Here is a 24826-nt window from a genome sequence, read left to right on the forward strand (position 1 = left end):
CCTTGTGTAAACCTATCTTGCTGTTATACCGTTTCAAATTTACTGTTACACAAAATAAAAAATATATATAAAAAAGCAAGCAATGTCATTATTTAGTTTTTCTTCGTTTGTGATGTCGCAATACATCATACTTTCATAAAATCATGCATCATACTCTATCTTGTCTGTGGCCATTGTTGATTCCAAAGCCGGTGCTAGATAAACAGCGAGCGTTCGCGTGCGACAGTAGGATGCGGTAGGCTAAATTATTTTGGACAATTCCGCTTCCAACCTGTAGGGCGACCACAGAGGAAAAGTTCCTTGGTGTTGCTTTAAACTGATAATTGTTTGTTTTACTCGTGATTTTGGTTTCCCCTATTAAATCCAGTCATGCAGCAGCTCTTCTGCCATTGATCTGATCTGTGTTCTCGCGGGAAATGCATTGACGTATTGAGTGCCCATTCACTCATGCATCAGCTGAGCTACTGTCATTGCATCTGTAGTGTACATGCGGCTGATACACACACAACACATAATATTCTTTCTTCATTCAAATAAATTGTAGAATATTAAGCAGAATTAAAAACAAAATCCCCTCGATTATTGTTTTTGCTCCATGGTTTCCTCTGCCTGTAAGACAAAAACATCACAAAAACATTCAGAGAATTTTTCATTAAATCAGTCATTATTGTATTTTTAAATAAATACATTAAGACATACCTTTGATGAAAAGCTGTGTGCTTGGATTTTGATGTGCCTTTGTGATGTAGCAGACGTACTTTCCTGCATCACTGTATTGAAGTTTGTTGAGTTTGAGTGAGAAGTTTCCTTTCATATACTCATTAGGAAAGGTTTCAGCTCTGTTCTTGTATGCCGGATCCTGCTTCTCTACTGAACCTTTACCCTCAAGTATGTCATAAACATTTTGGCTGCTGTTATGTCTCCAATAAACCGTTATATCTTCATGTTTAAAGCCATTGTCAATGGAAGAACAAGGCAGGACAGCGAAGCCTCCAATATTACCCTCAACAGTGGCCTGCAGACACACTGAAAACAAGAGAAAATTAAGGATTAAGGACAACAACATTCATTTATGTTACTGATGCATTTTATAAAAGTCAGGCTTAGAACATGAAAATGACAGAAAATGTGGTTTTCATGCAACACTCACCTTTGTTAATCAATACGGCAAACACACAGATACAGAAGCTGTAAAAAAAAAAATATATATATATATTTACAGCAGATAACTAACATTACGAAAGTGACTATATGCACCAGGTATACACATCACTGGCCACACAGCTTGGTTATTTGCACCCCAATAGTACATGTATTGGTGCTCTGCACTGAGGCTAGAGCAAATGCTTTAGGTTAGGTTAGGTTAGGTTACTTTTATTGTACCCAAAGGTAAATTTGTTTTACAGTGCAATGACATTCTATGGCATCCAGTACAAAAACACACAACACAGAACACTCCACAACACATAGGGACAAATAAGTAAATACTCATACTGAGTAAAGTGCTCTCAAGAAAGTGCTCTCAAAACATTACATATGGTCTTTGTAAAATAACCTAAAGAAGAACCTAAAAACAACAACTTAAAAATCAAGTACTGAGCAAAAAATATTATTAAAAAACAATTAAAAATAAAAACTGATAAAAATCATAAAACCCCTAGTACAACATTTCTGAAAACCACCTCTACAATTTGTTAATCATATTAATCACATTTGGTACGAAGCTGCTCTTATATCTTTTCGTTCTACACCTTGGGACTTTATACCTCCTCGCAGACGGCAATAACTGAAACTCACTGTGCAGGGGGTGAGAGTCATCATCTAAGATTGAGAAGGCCATCCTTTGTAACTGTTTGGTATACAGGGATGCCACTCCTGGTTTAGACTCACCTATCAAACGGCCAGACCATTTTACTATCTGGTCTAACTGATTTTTTGCCTTTAAAGATATAATATGACCATACCATACTACAGTGGAAAAGGACAACACAGATTCAATAAAAGCATGATAAAACATCTTCATTATTGTTCGATCAAGATTAAACACAGATAATTTCCTTAGGCAATACAAACGCTGGTGCCCCTTTTTGCACAGAGCCTCACAATTCTCTTCAAAATTCAGTTTCTCATCAATAATAGTCCCAAGGTATTTGTATGATTGTACATACTCTATTGTTTGGCCTTTAATTGAGGTAGGTTCACTTGGATGAGTACTTTTCCTAAAATCAATGAGCATATCCTTGGTCTTTGATATATTAAACTGTAAATAAGATTCATCACACCAGTTGACAAAATCCTCAATAACTGGGCCATGTGAGGTCTCATTCTCCTTACGTAAACTCAAAATAACTGAGTCATCCGCATACTTTATGATAATTCTGTTATCATACATGCTTTGACACATATTTGTGTATAAAATAAATAAAAGTGGAGGCAGCACACATCTTGAGGAGACCCTGTAGAGGAACTCCTCTGTTCAGATAAGACACCATTAAAAGACAAGTTCGGTATTTTACACTTAAAGCCCTGTTTACAGATCGTTTCTGATGAAATAGAACGGTTAAGATTAAAATTTGGACACATGCTGCTGTCCCAAGAATTTTAGATTTCAACTCCTGACAATCCAAATTGTCAAAACGACAGTAAAAGTAGTTTAGTGCATTTGCCAGTTCAAAATCAGAATTAAAACCATTTAAAGTAACCTGATTACTGCAGTTTGAGTTCTGAAGGCCTACTATGGTTTTCCTATTTGCCCATGCTGAGCCAGGATTTTTGGATGCCATCTTATTTTCTAATTATTCCTTATAGCTTTGTTTAGCTTTAGGGATTTCAGTCTTCAAATCCTTAGTAGCCACATGTAAGTCCATAGTTGTTCCGTGTTTAAATGCAATTTTTTTCCTTTGTAAACAGGACTTTACTGATTTAGTAACCCAGGGCTTATTGTTAGAATAGATTTTGACCTTTTTACATGGAATTATCATGTCCCTGCAAAAAGCCATATATGAGCATGTAACATCCACCATTGAGTCCAAATCGTCACCACAGACCTGTTTAAAAATGTCCCAGTCTGTGCAGCTGTAACAGTCTTGTAGACAGGACACAGCATCAGCATCTTCTGACCACATTCTGATGTCCTTAGTCACTGTTTTCTCCCTTTTTAAAACAGTCTTATATGTGGGCAGCAAATGGACACAATTGTGATCTGACGAGCCCAAGGGGGCCAGGGGGATAGACTTGTATGCACCTCTCACCGATCCATAACACAGATCTAAAGTCTTACCCCGTCTGGTCGGACAGGAGACATACTGATGGAAAGTTTTAAGAGTCTGTTTTAGGGAGACATGATTAAAATCACCAAGGATGAAATTTGGTGCCTCCGGTGAGATTGACTGTAACCTCTGTACAACATCAAATACTGTAGCCTACTAGTAGCCGATGCGGAGTTTCGGATGCTTTAAGTGTTATGTCTCCCGGAAGTTCCGGGAGTCTCCCGCATATTGATAGCGGCTCCCTGATGCCCGCAAATGAGTTAAAATCTCCCGGAATCTATAGCGAGCAAGAGCAAGAGAGCGCATGCTCTCATGCGCAAGAGAGAAGCCGTTTCTCAATACCAAGTACGCAAAGTTCGGACTTTGAGTCCTTGGTAGTTCGGACTTGACAAGTTCGACTCAGGAGAACGAACTCCCGAGGACGGGAGGACGCAAGTCCGATAATTCTGCAAATGGAACAGCGGCGTACTTGATAGCGTCACTCAGCTCGCTCTGGCTACTCCGGTTATCTCTTTATGTATATCTAGGCTACAAATAAAACAAAATATGTTATAAACCACCACTCTGCCTCTTTTCATTTTCATTTAAAAAAATCTTAAACATAATGGCCACACAAATGTGGTTCAGGCAACGCAATTGATTATCTTCACTGCATATTTATAACAACACGAAATATAAAGCACAACCCTGACTCTTTTTGTTTTCATTTTAAAAATATGATAAATAAAAAAACATAATATTGATCATTAAAACTAACATTTAGCAAAAAGAGACAGGGTTGTGTCATTTTATTTTATGTAGGCAACATAGGCTATAATAAAATATTTTATATGTTTTAAATATATAAAATAAAATGACATAACCTTTTTTGTTAAATGTCAGTTTTAATGATCAATAATAGCCATTATAAAAGTATAAGTAGCCTAAAAGGTTCCTCCCTGAAATGACTTTTTGCAGGTTGGGATGTCTAGTTTCCAAAATAGCTTAGCTGATTCAGTGCTGACTGTACTGCAGTCTTTGTGGTGCAATGACACAGCACAAACTACTGCAGCAGAGCAGAGGAGGGCTTTAGGTCCTCAAGCACCTGCCCTTTTTCAAAACTAATCAAAAGTGCCCCTCTCAACAATTATCATTAATATTGTGGTCAATAAAACAATGCATTTGAATTATAATCAAAATGACAATGTGTACAGAACAGTAACAAAGTGCTCAAAATCTGAAAATTCCTATATATTTTTATGTATCTGTCAGTCTGAGAAGTCATTGCCATGTTGCTATAGGAGGTGTGTGTCTTCGGACTTGACTGACACCGCCCATATATTTTTTTTGCTTTTTGTTGTTATTATTCTGCTCATTGTAAAAATAAAATGTTTATATCAGTAATCCCACATCCATAATTGTGACCAAACTGCCTTCTTACATCAGCGGCCGGGAACTCTGATGTCTGTGGCTCGACTGCAGGAAAAAATAAGCTAAACAATTAAGATTTTTAAACCTTTTCATCATTAATCAAAGCTAGTGTGTCGTTTCTATATTCCATAATTCATCGATGCCCATCTGTCATGTGGTAAAATAAGCTGAAATTTCATTGGTTAAAGTGAAATGGATCAGTAATTTCTCGCATAGACATAAAACATACATGTGTATAGGCTATTTATTTTATAGGGACATGATTTCCCAGTCTTATTTATAAATCAAGTGAAAGAGAATTTTACTTGACCACCTGGACAAGTAGCTTAAAACTTTAGTGATAAAAAATATCAAGGGAAGTGTCAAGTATCAGGATTATTAGGGTTGTTTCAAGTATCTGAGGGCGCTGTTGCCCGTAAAGTGAGGGCAGTGGGAAAATCATCAAAAAAAGAAGAGAGAGTTCACAGAGTTGAAACCTAAAAGCGTGTGTCCATGTGTTTATTTAATTAAGGCAGAGATGTAACACTGGCGATATTAAATTATAAAAAATCAGTACATCTAACATCGTGAACAGGAACAATGACCGAGAAAAGCGGGATCCAGAACTTTGAATGCGGCTAATGTCTTTCGAACTGTATGCAGATGGAAAAGGACTCTTCATCTCAGAGGACGCAACAAGAAAGAAAAGACAGAAAAGAGAAAGGAGTTAAAGGATACACCAGAAACAGACCTGCAGAGAGAAAAGATGAAAAAGTGGATAGGAAATGTTACAGATGTGGACAAAAGGACCATTAAGGCAGAGACCAAACATGCCCTACACAAGGTCAAGTATGTCATAAATGCAATGGAAAAGACTATTTTTCAAAGATGTGTCGCACGAAAAATCCAAAAAAGAATAGTGTAAATAATGTAGAGGAAACTGATAATGCATTTGTTGTCCAGGAGAATACATTGTCAGAGAGGCTGTCTTTCCTTGTGGGTAGAGTAAAATTAAGACTGTTAATTGACTCAGGCACCACGAATAATGAAATGGATGAAGACACCTGGGAGGAATAAAATTAGATGCAAGTCCTACATTCCTGAAACTGAGAGAAAGCTCTACTTATACTCCTCAAACCAGTGCTTTAAGTGGGCCGGTACGCGCTGGTACTCCGTACCGCCACTTCCAAATATAGCTCTTGAGCAGGGCTGGGCAACTTCGGTCCTGGAGGGCCACTGTCCTACAGAGTTTAGCTCCAACCCTGAAAAAATCACCTGCCTGTAATTTTCTAGTAATCCTGAGGACCTTGATTAGCTTGTTCAGGTGTGTTTGATTAGGGTTGAAGCTAAACTCTGTAGGACAGTGGCCCTCCAGGACCGAAGTTGCCCAGCCCTGCTCTTGAGCGTACCGCCACCTCTCCGTGCGCCCAGAACGTGCTTTTAGCGTACCGGTACGCTCATTTGCACATCTGTTTTAATCCTTTGGCTGCGCTGCCGCTTTTCAGAGCGCTTCATATGCTGGCCTGCATCTCTAGATATTCAATATGGGGATGCAGCGGTCAGACGTTTATGTCAGAGATTCAGAGTTGGGGAGAGGGAAAGTGTCCTAGGATTTAGAGAGTATAAAGACCTTAAAGCTTCCAAGACACCAGCAGCCCTGAAGCCTCTTCTTAAAGCTGTCCACACCATTGCAGTATCAACAAGTGAATGCGAGTGAGCTTTCAGCTCAATGAATGATACTTTGACAAATAAAAGAAACTCTCTCGACATCAAAAGGCTTTCAAATCTGATCTTCCTGAAATGCAACGGACCACCCTTGGATCAGTTTAATGCACAAACATATGTGCAGACATGGCTGGCACTAGGGAGAAGAAGTGCAGCATCCACAAACTGCGAAGCCCAAAGTGAAAGGAAGGTGGAGCCCAAAACGTGCTGGAGCCTTTTCTAGGTAAAATGATTTGTACATTATTTCTCATTTTTCATTTGGTGTACTGTGATTGTATTTTGCTGAATCCGCTTTTGGATTTTTTTCATGGGTAAAGAAATGAAGCATCTTCAAGACTCATGTTTATGTTCTACTGTTCTATGGTTATTATGTTATTATGTTTTATTTTATGTACATTTTGTTAAAAAAACAAACACATTTTGCACATTTTATTTATGTTCAGTAGCTCTTTCTACAGTAGCTCTTTCTAAGGGTATTTTTTCAATACCCTTTTGCACATTTTATTTATATTCAGTAGCTCTTTCTATTATAGCTCTTTCTAAGGGTATTTTTTCAATACCCTTTTGCACATTTAATTTATGTTCAGCAGCTCTTTCTAGCTCAAGCAAATCCACAAACTAATAAAAGGATATATTATTTTTTTATAAGGTCGTCTGTTGACTGCTGTATATAAAACCCCTTCAATATAGTTGTTGTTACCTCATTGGAGGAGGGGAGTCAGCAAAAATAAAATAAAATAAAATAAAATAAAATAAAATAAAATAATAGAGTACCGGCACCTCTTTTGGGCCACTTAAAGCACTGCCTCAAACCAACCTCTAGAAGTCAAGGATGCATTCAAATGTGAGGTGAACATATCAACCAGAACAGAGCAGGCTGAGACCATTGTGATATGAGGGGAATGAGAACCCCTTTTAGGAAGAGAGACAGCTGTTAGGCTGGGAGTGTTAAAAATAGTCAAGCACTGCAACAAAAATATCCAGAAGTGTTCAGTGGGGTCAGCAAGTTAAACACCAACCAGGTTACCTTACACATAGACCAAAGTGTGAAACCAGTAGCGCAGCCACTCAAATGCATTCAGTTTAATCTCAGGAGAGCGGTAGAGCGGAAAATAAAGGAGCTAAAGGACATGACATCTTTGAACCTGTCAGAGGTCCCAGAAGGTGGGTGAATCCTATGGTCATTGTGCCAAAGGCCAACTCAGAGATAAGATTGTGTCTGGATATGAGACAGGCTAACTGTGCCATAGTGAGGGAGTGTTTACCCATCCTTACTGTGGATGAGATTCTCCAATGGCTCAACTATATTCAGTGAGCTGGATTTAAAATGGGGTTACCACCAGCTGGGGCTCAGCCCTGAATCAAGAGAGATCACAACATTTGTGGTGCATAATCGTATATATCGTTATAAAAGACTGGTCTTTGGTAGGGCTGGGTACCGTTAACATTTTTTCGATACCGATACCGATACCTTGATTTCGATACCGGTTCCTGAACGATACTTTTTTCGATACCAATTTTATGAAATCCATTTTAACAAGATTACATCACACATTACCTCAGAAAAACTTTGGTTTTATTTTTTCAGTTTGACTCATGCTCCTTAGCCAGTGCACAAAAGAACAAATTTTTTTTATAAAGAGCTCATGCTCACCAAAGCTGAATTTGTTTGATCAAAAACACAGTAAAACTTGTAAGATTGTGAAATAGTATTACAATTTAAAATCGTATTTGAATATATTTCAAAATGTAATTTATTCCTGAATTTTCAAAATCATTACTTCAGTGTCACATGATCCTTCAGAAATATGAAAACAATGTGCTGCTTAATATTTTGGAAACTATGATAAATTTTTTCATGATTCTTTGATGAATAAAAATGTCAAAATAACAGCATTTATTTGAAACAGAAATCTTTTGTAACATTCCACATGTTTTAAGGTCATTTTTGATCACCTTAATGCATCCTTACTGAAAAAGAAATCTGACTAACCAACACATTTTTGAACGGCAGTGTACATTCAGTAGGTTATTGCAATATAAACACTGTCAGAGTGATCAACAAGGTATCTCTTCATTTACCAGTCGAAGACGGAGCTCTAAATGTTTACTCCGTGCACTGTCAAGGTCTTCATCATATCTGTCGTGGTACCGGTCTTTGTTTGCAGCTATTATTTTACCGCAAATACTGCATCGCGCGCTGTTGGCATCGAGCCTGGAGAAATGTAGCCCTACGGTGGCCGAGAGAGCTCAACGCGCTGCAACTGAAGAAAACACATGCAAATAGAAAAACACCTGCAAATTAAGAAAACATCTTCATCAGTTTCACAACACATGTGTGCTCCAAATACTCACAACACAACCAAATACAGAAACGCGCTGCAAAAGTTCACAACACAACCAAATACAGAAACGCGCTGCAAAAGTTCACAACACAACCAAATACAGAAACGCGCTGCAAATAGGACAGAACACAACGGAAATGTTTCCGGGGAACCCAATAAGTGACGGACCCGGCTGGGACGTTTTTTACATAGACAGAAACCGTTTTTTATTGCTCGTGAGCATTACCTATGCCCTAACGTTACTCCCTTAAAAGGGCAGACGGCAGAGCCCTTGACGTGGGCACTTGTGTGCCATTATGTAGCCGTTTGGAACGGACTTGATGAAGGGAGCAACGAAAGCCAATGTAATTTCCTCATTATTTTCACCTGGGAGGTTCCCATGACAACGCAGCGCCGTCTCATATTTGGACCTCTTAAGGCCAATTTATACTTCTGCGTCGGGTGTGCGTAGAAGGTACGGCGTAGCATACGCATTGACGTGTACCATACGTCGTACCCTTCGCCGTACCCTGACGCGCACCTCTTCAAAAATGTAACTACGCGTCGCGGCGACGCGGACCGCAAGATCTGTGATTGGTCGGCTGGATAGCATCCTACGCATTCCCGGAATGATCTTCTGCACTCTGCACCGCCCGCCCGCCATTTTTAAATTCCGAAGATCAGTGAAGAGCCATGGAAATAGACCAAGTGACCGAGAGATTGCTTGAAGAAGTGGGGAAATACAGCCATCTGTATGACTCCTTCAGTCGCCATTGCTCGTAGAAACCTAAACTCAAAACAGCCGCGAGGAATGTAAACACAGTGGAACATTAAAACCCACCCGCGCCAACTAGCGTTTTGGCGGTGTAACTGCAGAGCAACACAGACATTCGCAGAAGTATAAATGCTCACGACGGCGTCGCCTACGTGCGTAGCCTACGACGTACACTACGGCGTACACTCGACGCAGAAGTATAAATTGGCCTTTATATTCATGGGTTTCATCAGGTCCCTTTCCACAGGTGTATTAATCAAGCACAATGCAGTCTGCATTCATAATCTAGGTGCTTGATTTTATACACCTGTAGAAAGGGACCTGATGAAACCCATGAATAGCCTACTGTCTATGATTTGGACCCTTCATTCTAACATTTCTTATGAAACTTATTTTAACATAACATGAATGTGTACAATGTAACTGATGTATATATTATCTTTCCCTCATGTTCTTTTTCTCTATCTTTTTTTCTTTAATTTATTTTAGTCTTCAGCTTGTTCTTTTCTGATTAGTATTCTTATGACATTGAACATATTACAAATGCATTTTGTATATTGTATACAAAGTTGTATGTCATAAACGTGTAATCTCTGTACGTTTTGCAACAAAAAATAAAATAATAAATTAAATTAAAGTAGACCGCTCCGTAAGCACGTCCCAGTCGGGTCCGTCACTTATTGGCTTCCCCGGAAACATTTCCGTTGTGTTCTGTCCTATTTGCAGCGCGTTTCTGTATTTGGTTGTGTTGTGAGTATTTGGAGCACACATGTGTTGTGAAACTGATGAAGATGTTTTCTTAATTTGCAGGTGTTTTTCTATTTGCATGTGTTTTCTTCAGTTGCAGCGCGTTGAGCTCTCTCGGCCACCGTAGTAGCCACACTTTTGATCGACTTATTCACATGGGTATTGTGTGTGTGTGTGTGTGTGTGTGTGTGTGTGTGTGTGTGTGTGTGTGTGTGTGTGTGCGCGTGCACGTGCGTGCGTGTGTGTGTGTGTTTGTTTGTGTGTGTGTGTGTGTGTGTCTCTCTGAGTGTGTATGCTTGCGTCTCATATGAGTATGTGTGCGGAGAGTTTGTGTGTGTGCTCGCGTCTCATTGAGTAGCCTATGTGCGTGAGTTTGTGCGTGTGTGTGCTCGCGTCTCATGTTAGTATGTATGGCAAGCCAAACAGTGGTGTAGTGGTAAAAAAAAGAGGTGGGTAAACTAGAGTTAAGGTACTTTGAATGACATGGGCTAAACAGACCTTATACAGGCCTATTACATCAATATAAACACACAAAAATGTTTTCAGTCTATGTTGTCAGTGATGCTGTCAAACACGTTTACTACCAGTTGCCTACCCAATATTGATGATAACCAGGATCGGTAGTGATCAAATAAGTGATAGTCTAGTCTTATTTCTAGTGATAGTCTAGTCTTGCTTATTATCATTTTAACAATTAAAATAAATCGCCTGATGTTTAGTTTCTAGTAATTAGTTTTTGGTAAAAAAGTTCAAAAGATATCGGCTCTTACCTCCGTTTGAATATTTGACATATCAGACCTTGATTGTTGAGTCGTCGTCGGTGATTTGAGATGATGATGCACCAGAGATTTTATCTTTTATATTCTCTCTGTATATCGTTTCGGTTTCGGTTTCGGTTTCGTTTTTTTTTTTTTTTTTTTTTTGGGAATGCCAGTGTTAGTTCTTCTTTTTCGGCCGTTCCAAGAAGTACACTAGTCTTGAAGATGGTACAGTGTTTTGATGTATGTTGTAAGCCTTTAAAAGCTATATATCTATATATATAGATATACACACACACACACACACACACACACACACACACACACACACGTTCTGTTGGTGTATGGGTTTGGGTTAGTCTTTAAGGGTTTGCAATTATCTGTATAAAAACAGTAGAAGTCTATGTTATATCCTTATTTAGATAAAGCATTGTCTGTGTGTGGCTGAGAGTGTGATATGTTAGTCACCCAAAGTCTGAAAGACAATCTGCTTGTTCAGATGATATCAGTTTTGTCATTTAGCATCTCAAGTATTTCATCCAAAAAATCCTAAAACTGGCTCATAGTTGATTTCTGCGAGTTGTTCTGTAAAGGAATATGTCATTCATTAGGTTCTCAGATATTTTTTTCTTTATTAAAGGGTAACTAAACCCTAAACCAACTTTTTTTAGTTAATGATCTGTAAGAATGGGGCTTTATTAGTGCTGTTCATTGATTCAAGTAGTTTTTTTGACATTTGTGTTTAAAGTGTTTTAATTTTACAAAATATGGTGTAAAAACGTCTGAGTGCTGCCCTCTTCAGGTTGAACAGTGGCTACTGCAGTTGAATTTTCCTATTGGAAGTTGTGGTACCCTCTGACGTCAGAGAGTACCAGTTAACCACGCCCTTGCCTGCAGAGAGATAGGTCACAGATGCACGCCCCCTCTCCACTGGGCTCTGCCTACTTTTCCAGCATTTTTCAAATATTGCCAGTGGGTGGAGTCAGGCTCTGACCAGGGGTTTAGTTACCCTTTAAAAACACTTTTGAAAATTACAAATCCTGTCCATGCCCTTGTCCTCAGCCAAATTGGAGCTACGTCTTTCATAGTTTTGTTATGCTAAAAACTGATATTTAGGAAAAAAAACTCCATCAATAACAAGTTTAAGCAGTTATCATTCACATCAACTGATCAAAAACATAAAATTATATATAAATTCTACAAATAAATTCTATTTTACAACTGTCCCCATGTTTTGGTCAGTCCTGTCACGTTTACATAAAACTCTACATAAAATGTGTGAAATATGCCTTTAAGGGAATCACTCAGAGGAAGTGACATCATTTGTCCCAGGTGAAGCTGACATTGATCAAGGCTGAATTCTGTCATTGAATTGTATGATTTTAAGCTTGTTTTTGTATGGGTTCTTTTAGGAAGACGAGCTAAAGGGTCAGGCCCTGTCATGGTAAAACATTCCAGAAAATAATGAAAATGTTTTAAATCCAAAACATGTCTAAAAATGTTACTGAAATTCCTTGCTTGCATGTTAACAGTTTTTATGCTAGCATGCTAGCAGGCTGAGTAATGGCAGTTTAAAATGGCCGACCGTCAGGCCCTGTCACATTCCTGTGTGACACGGCCTTACAAATTAATGTTATTGTTCTTTTTCATTACATTTATTGCATATATTATGTATTTAACGCATGCAATAGTAAAATGAAGGCCCAGGTGCTTGATTTTTATACAACTGTAGCCATGGAAGTGATTGGAACACCTGAATTCAATTATTTGGAGGGCTGTCCCAATACTTTTGGCAATATTATGTAGGCCTATGTCCTTGGCTGAATTTTACCATAGTATAATATTACATTAACATTAAAATGATCATTTAAAAAAGAAATGCCAATCAAAACTTAAAATAAAGAACACAAAACATAACTTTTTTTCTGCATCATCATTTCCATATCATCAAATCCATAAAGTCAGTCCTGTCACAGAACCGTCAGTCCTGTCACGCCATGGTCAGTCCTCCTGTCACACAGGAAATTATGACAAAAGTGTACTATTTGAGGAAATATTAATTAATGAATCTCTTTAACTGTGTAGATGAAGGTGGGGGTATATATCCACTACTATGTTTTTGTAAAAATCTCCTATGTAAAGGTAGTTATTTTACAACTATATGAGTGCCTGGCGGGTATTCTGTGATTTTGTGTACTACAGTTGACCGAAAAGTTACTTATATTTCTTAAAGGAATTATAAAACCATGTTAGATACAATCAGGGACATGTGATCAATAAGAAAATGCTATTTGTATCAAAGAAATTCATTAGGAAACCATTCTAACATATACAAATTTGTCTGTGACAGGGCCTGACATTTTAGGGGTGAGATGTGTATAAAAATGTATTTTATTCAATCATAAAAACATGCTGAGATGGCATGATATGTGTTTCTCATAGTTTAACATGTCCTCCATATGACTCAACGTTCAGATTTGAGAAAAATATATTTTTCCCCCCAAGATTTTTGGAAATGTACATTTCTGGTAGAATGTCCCATATATAGATATATAGATATATATAGCTTTTAAAGGCTTACAACATACATCAAAACACTGTACCATCTTCAAGACTATACTGTACTTCTTGGAACGGCCGAAAAAGAACCCAGCTGGCATTTTAACGTAGAGTCAGCGTTGAATCAACGTCAGGTGTCAGTGTTGGATAACCGTTGGATTTTGTCATGGTTGTAAAAATAATGTTGATTTGACGTACAACTCAAATTTTATTTATATTTCTATGTTGAATCCATAGTGAGTTAACAACACCATTTCAACCATTTGGTGTTCAACGTTGTTTTGACGTTGAATTAATGTTTTTTCATAAACTGACATTATTTCAACCACATTTAAACGTTTAAGGTCAGTCGAATGCCAGCTGGGAAGAACTAACACTGGCATTCCCAAAAAAAAAAACGAAACCGAAACGATATACAGAGAGAATATAAAAGATAAAATCTCTGGTGCATCATCATCTCAAATCACCGACGACGACTCAACAATCAAGGTCTGATATGTCAAATATTCAAACGGAGGTAAGAGCCGATATCTTTTGAACTTTTTTACCAAAAACTAATTACCAGAAACTAAACATCAGGCGATTTATTTTAATTGTTAAAATGATAATAAGCAATTTAATGTTAAAATGTTTTTCATTTAAATAAGACTATCACTTATTTGATCACTACCGATCCTGGTTATCATCAATATTGGGTAGGCAACTGGTAGTAAACGTGTTTGACAGCATCACTGACAACATAGACTGAAAACATTTTTGTGTGTTTATTGATGTAATAGGCCTGTATGTAAGGTCTGTTTAGCCCATGACAATAACGATGTTCCTAAATTATTTAGAATTAGTCTTTAAGGTCCTACAACATTTGTTTCCACAGAAATTTCTGCCAGATCCTAGACAGCCCATTTTTCCGTCCTTAGCTCCAATTTTTTGACGAGACCCTCTATGATGCGGAAATCCTGCAGGATGGCCTCTATGTTTGGCGCGGTGATTGCCACATCTCCGCTCACATCCACACGGCGGGCATACTATGGCGTTATATATGTGCCTCATTCCTGAGCGAGTAATTGTAAGTTTTGAGCACAGAGAACTATATTTTGCAAGCACATTACATTATATTTTGAACAGAAATTAACAATCGCAAAAAAAAAAATGCTATTATCCATATTAACGTGCAATAATAACCCCTCTCACGCAGTTTACTCAGGTGCTCTCTCACAAACTTATTCTCTGCGCTCCTGTCAAGTCCCCCCCTCTCTCTCTCTCAACCTCTTAATTCTGTGCGCGCTCAACTCTTGACACACACACGCGCGCTCAACTCTTGACACACACGCGCGCTCAACTCTTGACACACACGCGCGCTCAACTCTTGACGCACACGCGCGCTCAACTGGCAACAGCATTACAAGTGTGCCACAAAATCAACCAATCAGAAAATTAAAGGTCAATTGTGATTGGCTGTTGGTCTCCAATCAAATCGCTAGTAGAACCAAAGCCCGTCTTGTAGAACTATCCATATATATCCATATATAATCCTTTATTATATGATATCTATGGAACTATCTACAGCATCCCGGAAGTTTACTGAAAAAAAAAAAGGAAAAAAAAATCGAAAAAAATAACACTACAGTGAGACTAATGGATTAAAACCCATTTGGGTAAGTATTTTTTTTATTATTAACTTAAAAGTGCCTTGTTAGATTTGTGTATTATAATGCTGTTGTGTTGTTCAGCTTACAATATTATATCTCCTATTGTGACTAAAGTTAGTTTGACATATCCTTTTCAAGCATTCTAATGCTAGCACAGAATGTCATCAGAACAGCAACACCTAAATGTCACACCACTTTAGTCACAATAGGAGATATAATATTGTAAGTTAAACAACACAACAGCATTATAAATTATAAGCTGAATCTCTGGAGGAGTGTCATAATATTCCTCTGTCACATAGCCTATAGCTGTCAATCACCTCACACAATGACCTCACTCTTAAAACTGACATTTTCCGAACAATTAAACAAAATGTGCCCTCCAACTATTAGGCTAATGTCTGTAATGTCTGTGATCTAAAGAAAACCACCATTATAATTATTATTTTAATTATTATTTTTGTGTATTATAATTTATAATACACAAAACTAACAAGGCACTTTTAAGTTAATAATAATAAAAAAAAATACTTACCAAAATGTGTTTTAATCCATTAGTCTCGCTGTAGTCGGTTATTTTTTTCGATTTTTTTTTTTCAGTAAGCTTCCTGGATGCTGTAGATAGTTCCATATATATCATATAATAAAGGATTATATATGGATATATATGGATAGTTCTACAAGACGGGCATTGGTTCTACTAGCGATTTGATTGGAGACCAACAGCCAATCACAATTGACCTTTAATTTTCCGATTGGTTGATTTTGTGGCACACTTGTAATGCTGTTGCCAGTTGAGCGCGCGTGTGTGTCAAGAGTTGAGCGAGCGTGTGTGTCAAGAGTTGAGCGCGCACAGAATTAAGAGGTTGAGAGAGAGAGAGGGGGGGACTTGACAGGAGCGCAGAGAATAAGTTTGTGAGAGAGCACCTGAGTAAACTGCGTGAGAGGGGTTATTATTGCACGTTAATATGGATAATAGCAAACAAGCATTTATTGAGCACGGAATCGTTTTTTCCTTTGCTAAAACACAATTTTTTTTTGCGCTTGTTAATTTCTGGTCAAAATATAATGTAATGTGCTTGCAAAATATAGTTCTCTGTGCTCAAAACTTACAATTACTCGCTCAGGAATGAGGCACATATATAACGCCATATTGGCATTCATTAAAGATGTCTGAGAACAGAGAAAATCAAGAGAGTCAGGACGCACCAAAAAACTTAATTGTCAACCGCATTTCAACGTTGAATCGATGTTTTATTTTCGACGTAATAACGTTATATACCGACCAAATAGTGAACGTTGATTCATCGTTGAAATTTGATCGACGACTGATACTAACCTTTACAACTAAAAATCAACGTTGAATCGACATCGGTCTGCTATCTGGGTATACATTCTGGTGGACCACGACGTGGTCACCCGGTAAGGTGGGTCACTGCCTACCGGTGTATGGCTATCATTTGATGGTACTACCAAGGTGTTGCTATAACCATCAGGACGTCGGTGATGTGTAAACTGAATTTGGCAACAATACAGTGAATTACAGTGCAGTTATTAAATCTTTTTCATAAAAATTATACATTTACAATTGTATATACAATTTTAAATATTTTTAAATATAAATATTTTCCCCCAAAATAAGTTGTAGTATAACCATCAGGGCATCAGTGATGTGTAAACTGAATTTGGCAACAATACAGTGAATTACAGTGCAGTTATTTAATATTTTCCAAAAAAATTATACATTCCCAGACGGCAAAATAGTGTCGGCCCAGATCCGGCCCACATCTGGGCCGTGTGGAATCCATGTGTACCCGATGTGGGCCGGATCTGGGCCGACAGTATGTTACTGTCTGGGTTTACAATTGTATATACAATGTAAAATATTTTTTTCCCAAAATAAGTGTTGTAGTATAACCATCAGGGCATCAGTGATGTGTAAACTGAATTTGGCAACAATACAGTGAATTTCAGTGAAGTTATTGAATATTTTTCATAATAAAAATCATCAACATGATACATTTACAATTGTATTCAAATTAAAAATATATTTTTTTCCAAAGTAAGTGTTGTAGTATAACCATCAGGACAGCAGGGATGTGCGAACTGAATTTGGCAACAATACAGTGAATTACAGTGCAGTTATTGAATATTTTTCATAAATAATAATCATAAAAATTATGCAAAAATATATTTATACAAAATATGTGTTGTAGTATAACCATCAGGACAGCAGTGATGTGTGAACTTATTTTGATGACACTATAGTGTGTGACAGTGAAGTTATTGACTGTTTTCGGGTTTTGCACTTTGCAGACGGTCCCTTCGGATCTATGGCAAGCCAAAGTATTCATAAACGCCTGGTCAGGCGTCTGATTGCACACTGACACGTCAAAAGCGTGCGTTTTTATGGAACGCCTAATGGGTCATATTTCGCCACTTCCCTACGTCGTTTTGTTAAAAAAACGCCGTAAAAAGCACCGTTTAAACGGCCAGGACGCCGCTTTTTACGGCGCCGGAAAGCGAAACGCCGTAAAAAGCGCCGATGAATTGTGTAAACAACTATGGAACGCCTAATGGGTCACATTTCGCCACTTTCCTACGTCGTTTTGTTAAAAAAAACGCCGTAAAAAGCGCCGTTTAAACGGCCAGGACGCCGCTTTTTACGGCGCCGAAAAGCGAAACGCCGTAAAAAGCGCAGATGAATTGTGTAAACAACGGCGTATTTTTCGACGTTTTGGAGGCGGCGAAAAAAACGACGCTCTAAATGCCCATGTAACGCCGCTTTTTACGGCGCACAGTGTCCCCAATGACGCGTATCATAACGCGTCACAAGACGCGTACTGTTAAATGATAATGATCTCCACCCTGTCTTTTCCAAAGCCAATAAATTTGAACTGGTATCACCCAATCAGTAAAGAACAAGAACAGACGATATTAATCCAACCCAGCACAAGGATGAGATTCGATCCATGCCTCAGCTCACTGAATGTTGCTGAAACTTAGGTAGATGGTCTAGCTCACTGCTAACATTATACATACCGCCTTGTAAGGCAAGCATATTTTATTTATCATTATAGGCCCACTTTAATCTGTTATTAGGGCCCGAGCACCGATGGTGTGAGGACCCTCTTGGAATTGCTCTGTTTATTATTATTATTCTTCTCCGCATTTAATTGCATTTTTGAGGGCCTAAACATGCTCGAAAACTCACGAAACTTTGCACACGCGTCAGAACTGGCGAAAATTTACATCTGATATAGGTTTCAGAATTGGGCGGGGCAAAATGGCTCGATAGCGCCACCTATAAAAGTTCAACGGAGTGCGCCTCCCGCTGTGTTCCACGTACGTGTACGAAATTCGGTACATATGTGTAAGGACCTAATACCTACAAAAAAGTCTCTTGGAGCATAGCTCTAAACACAACAGGAAGTCAGCCATTTTCAACTTCCTCTCTGATTTTTGTGCACTTTTTGCCATTTTCAGGCCTCGTACTTTAACGAACTCCTCCTACAGTTTTAATCTGATCATCTTCAAATTTGGTGAGTGTAATCTTAAGGCCTTTGCGACGTTAAATTGCGAAGATCTTGAGTTTTCGTCGAAGGGCGGGTCCTCGGCGGCCTGACAAATTTTGATGTTTCGCCATGAAACAGGAAGTTGCTGTAACTCAGGCATGGAATGTCCAATCTGCCCCAAACTTCACACTTTTGATAAGCGTTCTGTCCTGAACACATGACCATGCTCATATTCAGTTACAGTCATAGCGCCACCTGCTGGCAACAGGAAGTGACATGTTTAACACTCTTGTGGACTCCTGATAACATATAAAAAAGTGCCAGCAAGTGCTAAACATGCTAACAACTTACTAGAAACATGCTAGCAAACACTTAGCTAAGTGCTAAAGCATGCTATTACTGCAATTAAATAGGAATTTGCTGTAACTCAGGCACGGAATGTCCAGTCTGCCCCAAACTTCACACGTTTGATAAGAGTCATGGCCTGAACACATCTACATGAGAATATTCAGTTATAGTAATAGCGCCACCTACTGGTAACAGGAAGTGTCATGTTTAACACGTTGATGCCGTTCTAGCAACATGTTAAAAATGCCATTGACTTCTAAAAATGCTAGAAACATGTTAAAACATGCTAGCAATACTTAGCTAAGTGCTAAAGCATGCTAATTCAATGAAACAGGATGTTGTTGTTACTCAAGAAGGCAATGTCCAATCTGCGCCAAACTTCACACTTTTGATAAGCGTTCTGTCCTGAACACATGACCATGCTCATATTCAGTTACAGTCATAGCGCCACCTGCTGGCAACAGGAAGTGACATGTTAAACACTGTTGTGGACTCCTGATAACATATAAAAAAGTGCCAGCAAGTGCTAAACATGCTAACAACATACTAGAAACATGTTAGCAAACACTTAGCTAAGTGCTAAAGCATGCTATTGCTGCAAATAAATAGGAAGTTGCTGTAACTAAGGCATGGAATGTCCAATCTGCCCCAAACTTCACACTTTTGATAAGCGTTCTGTCCTGAACACATGACCATGCTCATATTCAGTTATAGTCATAGCGCCACCTGCTGGCAACAGGAAGTGACATGTTTAACACTCTTGTGGACTCCTGATAACATATAAAAAAGTGCCAGCAAGTGCTAAACATGCTAACAACATACTAGAAACATGCTAAAACATGCTAGCAAACACTTAGCTAAGTGCTAAAGCATGCTATTACTGCAATTAAATAGAAATTTGTTGTAACTCAGGCACAGAATGTCCAATCTGCCCCAGACTTCACACGTTTGATAAGAGTCATGGCCTGAACACATCTACATGAGAATATTCAGTTATAGTAATAGCGCCACCTACTGGTAACAGGAAGTGTCATGTTTAACACGTTGATGCCGTTCTAGCAACATGTTAAAAATGCCATTGACTTCTAAAAATGCTAGAAACATGTTAAAACATGCTAGCAATACTTAGCTAAGTGCTAAAGCATGCTAATTCAATGAAACAGGATGTTGTTGTTACTCAAGAAGGCAATGTCCAATCTGCGCCAAACTTCACACTTTTGATAAGCGTTCTGTCCTGAACACATGACCATGCTCATTCAGTTACAGTCATAGCACCACCTGCTGGCAACAGGAAGTGACATGTTAAACACTGTTGTGGACTCCTGATAACATATAAAAAAGTGCCAGCAAGTGCTAAACATGCTAACAACGTACTAGAAACATGTTAGCAAACACTTAGCTAAGTGCTAAAGCATGCTATTGCTGCAATTAAATAGGAATTTGCTGTAACACAGGCATGGAATGTCCAATCTGCTCCAAACTTAATATGTAACATGCAAGAAACATGCTAGCAACACATAGCTAAGTTCTAAAGCATGCTAGAAATGCTAAAGGAAGTTGTTGTAACTTAGGCATACAATGTCCAATCTACCCCAAACTTCACACGTTTGATAATAGTTATCTCCTGAACACAAGTCCATGCTCATATTCAGATATAGTCATAGCGCCGCCTGCTGGCAACAGGAAGTGACGTTTAACACTATTCTGGACTCCTAATAACATATAAAAAAGTGTCACCAACTGCTAAACATGTTAGCAACATACTAGAAACATGCAATCAAATACTTAGCTAAGTGTTAAAGCATCCTATTACTGCAATATGAATTTGCTGTAACTCAGGCATGCAATGTCCAATCTACCCCAAAATTAATATGTAATATGCTAGAAACATCATAAAACCTGCTAGAAATGCTAAAGGAAGTTGTTGTAACTCAAGCATACAATGTTCAATCTGCCCCAAACTTCACATGTTTGATAAAAGTCCTGCACTGAACACATCTACATAGCGATGTTCAGATATAGACATAGCCCCACCTACTGGCAACAGAAACTGACATGGTTAACAAAGTAATGCAGTACTAACCACATAACTATTGTGTACTAAGCATGCTAAAAAACATACTAAACATGCTAGCAACTACTATATATACCTCCTTAAATGCACATTGTCCAACCATGCTCTGTCTTCCTAAAGCCACCGGGTGGCGGCGGCACGGGTGCGAGGGCCCTTTCATCGCTGCTTGCAGCTTTAATTTTTCTATGTTCTTTTGTAGCACATTCTCGATTTTTTTTCATCTGATTATTTGTAAAGCACTTTGCATAGCCACTTTATGCATTGTGCTTATAACCTCTTGCCGCTACTCCCCCTTACACATTTGTTTGTGACGGTGTCATTGCTATGGGAACAATGATTGTAGACAGATAAACTGTAGCCAGTCGTATTGTTTGCCCAGTTGATTTGAAAAGCACAATCCAAACATAACGCAAGATCTCCGCTAGGTGGAGATAATATAATATAATATAATCGTATGCCCTATTCTATGGCGTATAGCCAACAATTATATTGTATTTTTATGAAATAAAATCTTGAATTTAATTATTAATTAGGATACAATTATAACATGAAAAACAGCCCCAGCATGCGCTTGATGTTCGATGTCTAACTTCACAGTCAACTGAAACATGCAGTTTAATTTTAATAAATAAAGTATATAGTCCTATCTATAATAAATAATTTATTAAACTGAATATATAAATAAGTCCTGCTGCACAGGTTTTTGTAATTATTGCAGATCATATAAAATAAATAATTAGGCATATTGATTGGCCTAGGCCTACTTGTTAAAAGAGCTTTGCGTTTTCATTTATTAGGCTATTCTACTGCTAATAAAAGAATGAACTAATTTATTAAATAAATAATAATATTTAAGAAATTCTCTCTCTCGCTCTCTCTCTCTCTCTCTCTCTCTCTCTCTCTCTCTCTCTCTCTCTCTCTCTCTCTCTCTCTCTCTCTCTCTCTCTCTCTCTCTCTCTCTCAACGTCTCTCTCTCAACGTATAAGTCTGGCAAATGTATACGGTGACACATGCTGCCACATACTTTCCCCCCCTCAATTATGTGGTAATAACGAGATCTTATGTTGTTTTAACGACATCTTTTCTCGTAATAACGAGATCTTATGTTGTTAAAACGACATATTTTTTTCGTAATAACGAGATTAATGTCGTTTTAACGACATCTTTTTCTCGTAATAACGAGATATGTCATTAAAAACGACATCTTGTTCTCGTAATAATGAGATGCTATGTCGTTAAAACGACATATTTTTTGCCCTTATAAGGACATGCAGTCATGTACAAAATATGCCTCTTTATCCACATAAAATTGACAGCCTATCGCGCCTTTATCACACTTTTACGTTCAAAAAGCTTAAGCAAATAGTAGCAGCCCCCAATCATGCAAAATTAATCAATGAGGGCCTTTTTTAAAATATATTTTATATAGGCCTATAAGGTTTTTTTTTTAATATGATATATTAGGCTATATAATAAGATTTATTTTGTTAATAGGCTATATCTTCATAGAGATATCATTAAACAAAAAGTAGTCAAACACATCTAACAACATAGCCTAAGTTGTTTATTTTTTACAACATTGTGTTCTTATTTTGTTTAATTAACGAAATGTCAATCTTCGTCTTTATAACAGAAGATACAATACAATACAAAAATCTTCAAGATACAGCCACACAATCTTCACATGTAACGGATTGTCACCTTAAACAGTCCTTTGGAATGGAATAATAAACCCTTATAATAAAGAAAAGGCTTCAGTGATAAAGATCAAATGCTGTACACAAAAGCAGATGAGCCCAGAATATGAACGCAATGAATTTAATACGTTAAGCGGTTTCCTTCCATAGAAACCCTTTATTATAAAGAAAATAAAGGTGGCTCTTAACGTGTCTTTCTATGGGAGGATATGGGATTGCGGTGCAGCAAATCCTTTAAATGGTATTCAATGCAAAACAAAAATGAAAAATACAAGTAGCCAATAAAATAAACAAATTATTGTGGCATTAATTAGCCCATAAACAATATTTATTTTAAAGCCTAAACGAATTTGTTTAAAGAAAAAAACCAGCGTTGGGCGTTTATCTGTATAGGCTAAGTGTTTCAGCCGCTCTTTTCAAACTGGCGCAATAAAATGCAATAGAATTTGATTTGTTAAACATGAAGAGGAATTATCAGTCTGGCATGGCCGCTCGCTCTAACGTTAACCTATAAATGTTCGCTATTATTAAGCGCATATCCGAGTGTTTGTGCGGAGTGTGGAGCGCGCACTACATGACATGGATGCGCCGGTGCCATCACTCGCATTTTCCTATCAACAGTGGAAACAACTTAAAATACTCCATTTCTGGTCATACAGAAAATAATAATACATCAGTCGCAACTACTTTTATTTGTGTAAACTCACAACAACAAGAACACGTTGTGCTTTTGTAAAATAAAAGAAAACGAACAGGGTGCGCTTTCATGATCTGTGAATTGGAGCGCATCTCAAAAATGAACTGAAAAACAGTGTATAGACAAGCCTCACAGACATGAGAAATCTAACTAACTATATAAAGTTTATTAAAAAAATGTCCACCAACGAAAAAAATCCAATGGCAAATACGGTAGCCTACCATCTGATTATGTAATCCTGTCCGTATGAAAGGCGCATCTAGGCAGCGGAGATGTATGGAGATATGTTTGCAGGGTGCCTAACCGCACTGATTTAGAAAAGACTAGTTCATTAATAAACAATTAAAATGCTTCGTTATTTTTTTCAGACACATTTATTATATTATTAGCCTACTTTTGCCAGTGCTTTGCGGCTGACAAGACAGGACAGGCATGTGACAGACTCATTTGGCCTTGGCTCATTTTCTGTGAGGAATATATATCAGAACACATTTTCAATGAAAACACGTACACCCCCCCCTACACATTTATATTATACACAGGAGAAAAGTGTGGAAATTGTAGGTCCTGTGTTTACTCTGTCCTCCTCCTGTCAGGGCCTGCTGTTAGTGTGTGTGTTCTTGTATATGGTTTATGAGGACACAAATGTGTATAATGACATGGGTATTACAACGTAAACATGGTTTATGACGACATCTGTGTCCTCATACTAAAACATATGGTGTTTTTTGAAATTCAAAAAATGCCAAAAGTTTTCTGGCTACAGTTTATCTGTCTACAATCATTGTTCCCATAGCAATGACACCGTCACAAACAAATGTGTAAGGGGGAGTAGCGGCAAGAGGTTATAAAGCACAATGCATAAAGTGGCTATGCAAAGTGCTTTACAAATAATCAGATGAAAAAAATCGAGAATGTGCTACAAAAAGAACATAGAAAAATAACAGATTAAAGTGGGCCTATTATAATGATAAATAAAATATGCTTGCCTTACAAGGCGGTATAACGTTAGCAGTGAGCTAGACCATCTAAGTTTCAGCAATATTCAGTGAGCTGAGGCATGGATCGAATCTCATCCTTGTGCTGGGTTGGATTAATATCGTCTGTTCTTGTTCTTTACTGATTGGGTGATACCAGTTCAAATTTATTGGCTTTGGAAAAGACAGGGTGGAGATCATTATCATTTAACAGTACGCGTCTTGTGACGCGTTATGATACGCGTCATTGGGGACACTGTGCGCCGTAAAAAGCGGCGTTACATGGGCATTTAGAGCGTCGTTTTTTTCGCCGCCTCCAAAAC

At 38.0% G+C, this 24826-nt stretch overlaps 1 protein-coding gene across 2 annotated transcripts in view; it reads right to left on the minus strand.

The window, feature by feature from the left end:
* Positions 1-426: 426 nt before the first annotated feature.
* Positions 427-24826, minus strand: part of LOC309475218 (V-set domain-containing T-cell activation inhibitor 1-like) — a 194946-nt gene continuing 170546 nt past the window's right edge. The window contains exons 2-4 of one of the 2 annotated variants that reach the window (XM_082137935.1): positions 1151-1188; positions 700-1026; positions 427-609 (exon numbers count right to left, since the gene is read on the minus strand). In XM_082137935.1, coding sequence (XP_081994061.1) covers positions 530-609; positions 700-1026; positions 1151-1188 — 445 coding nt within the window. In that variant the 3' untranslated portion in view covers positions 427-529. The remainder of the gene's footprint in view (positions 610-699; positions 1027-1150; positions 1189-24826) is intronic. The other variant, XR_014197553.1, reaches the window with a different exon arrangement.

Source organism: Leuciscus leuciscus (assembly GCF_965113295.1).
Source record: "Leuciscus leuciscus genome assembly, chromosome: 15".
Classification (NCBI taxonomy): domain Eukaryota; kingdom Metazoa; phylum Chordata; class Actinopteri; order Cypriniformes; family Leuciscidae; genus Leuciscus; species Leuciscus leuciscus.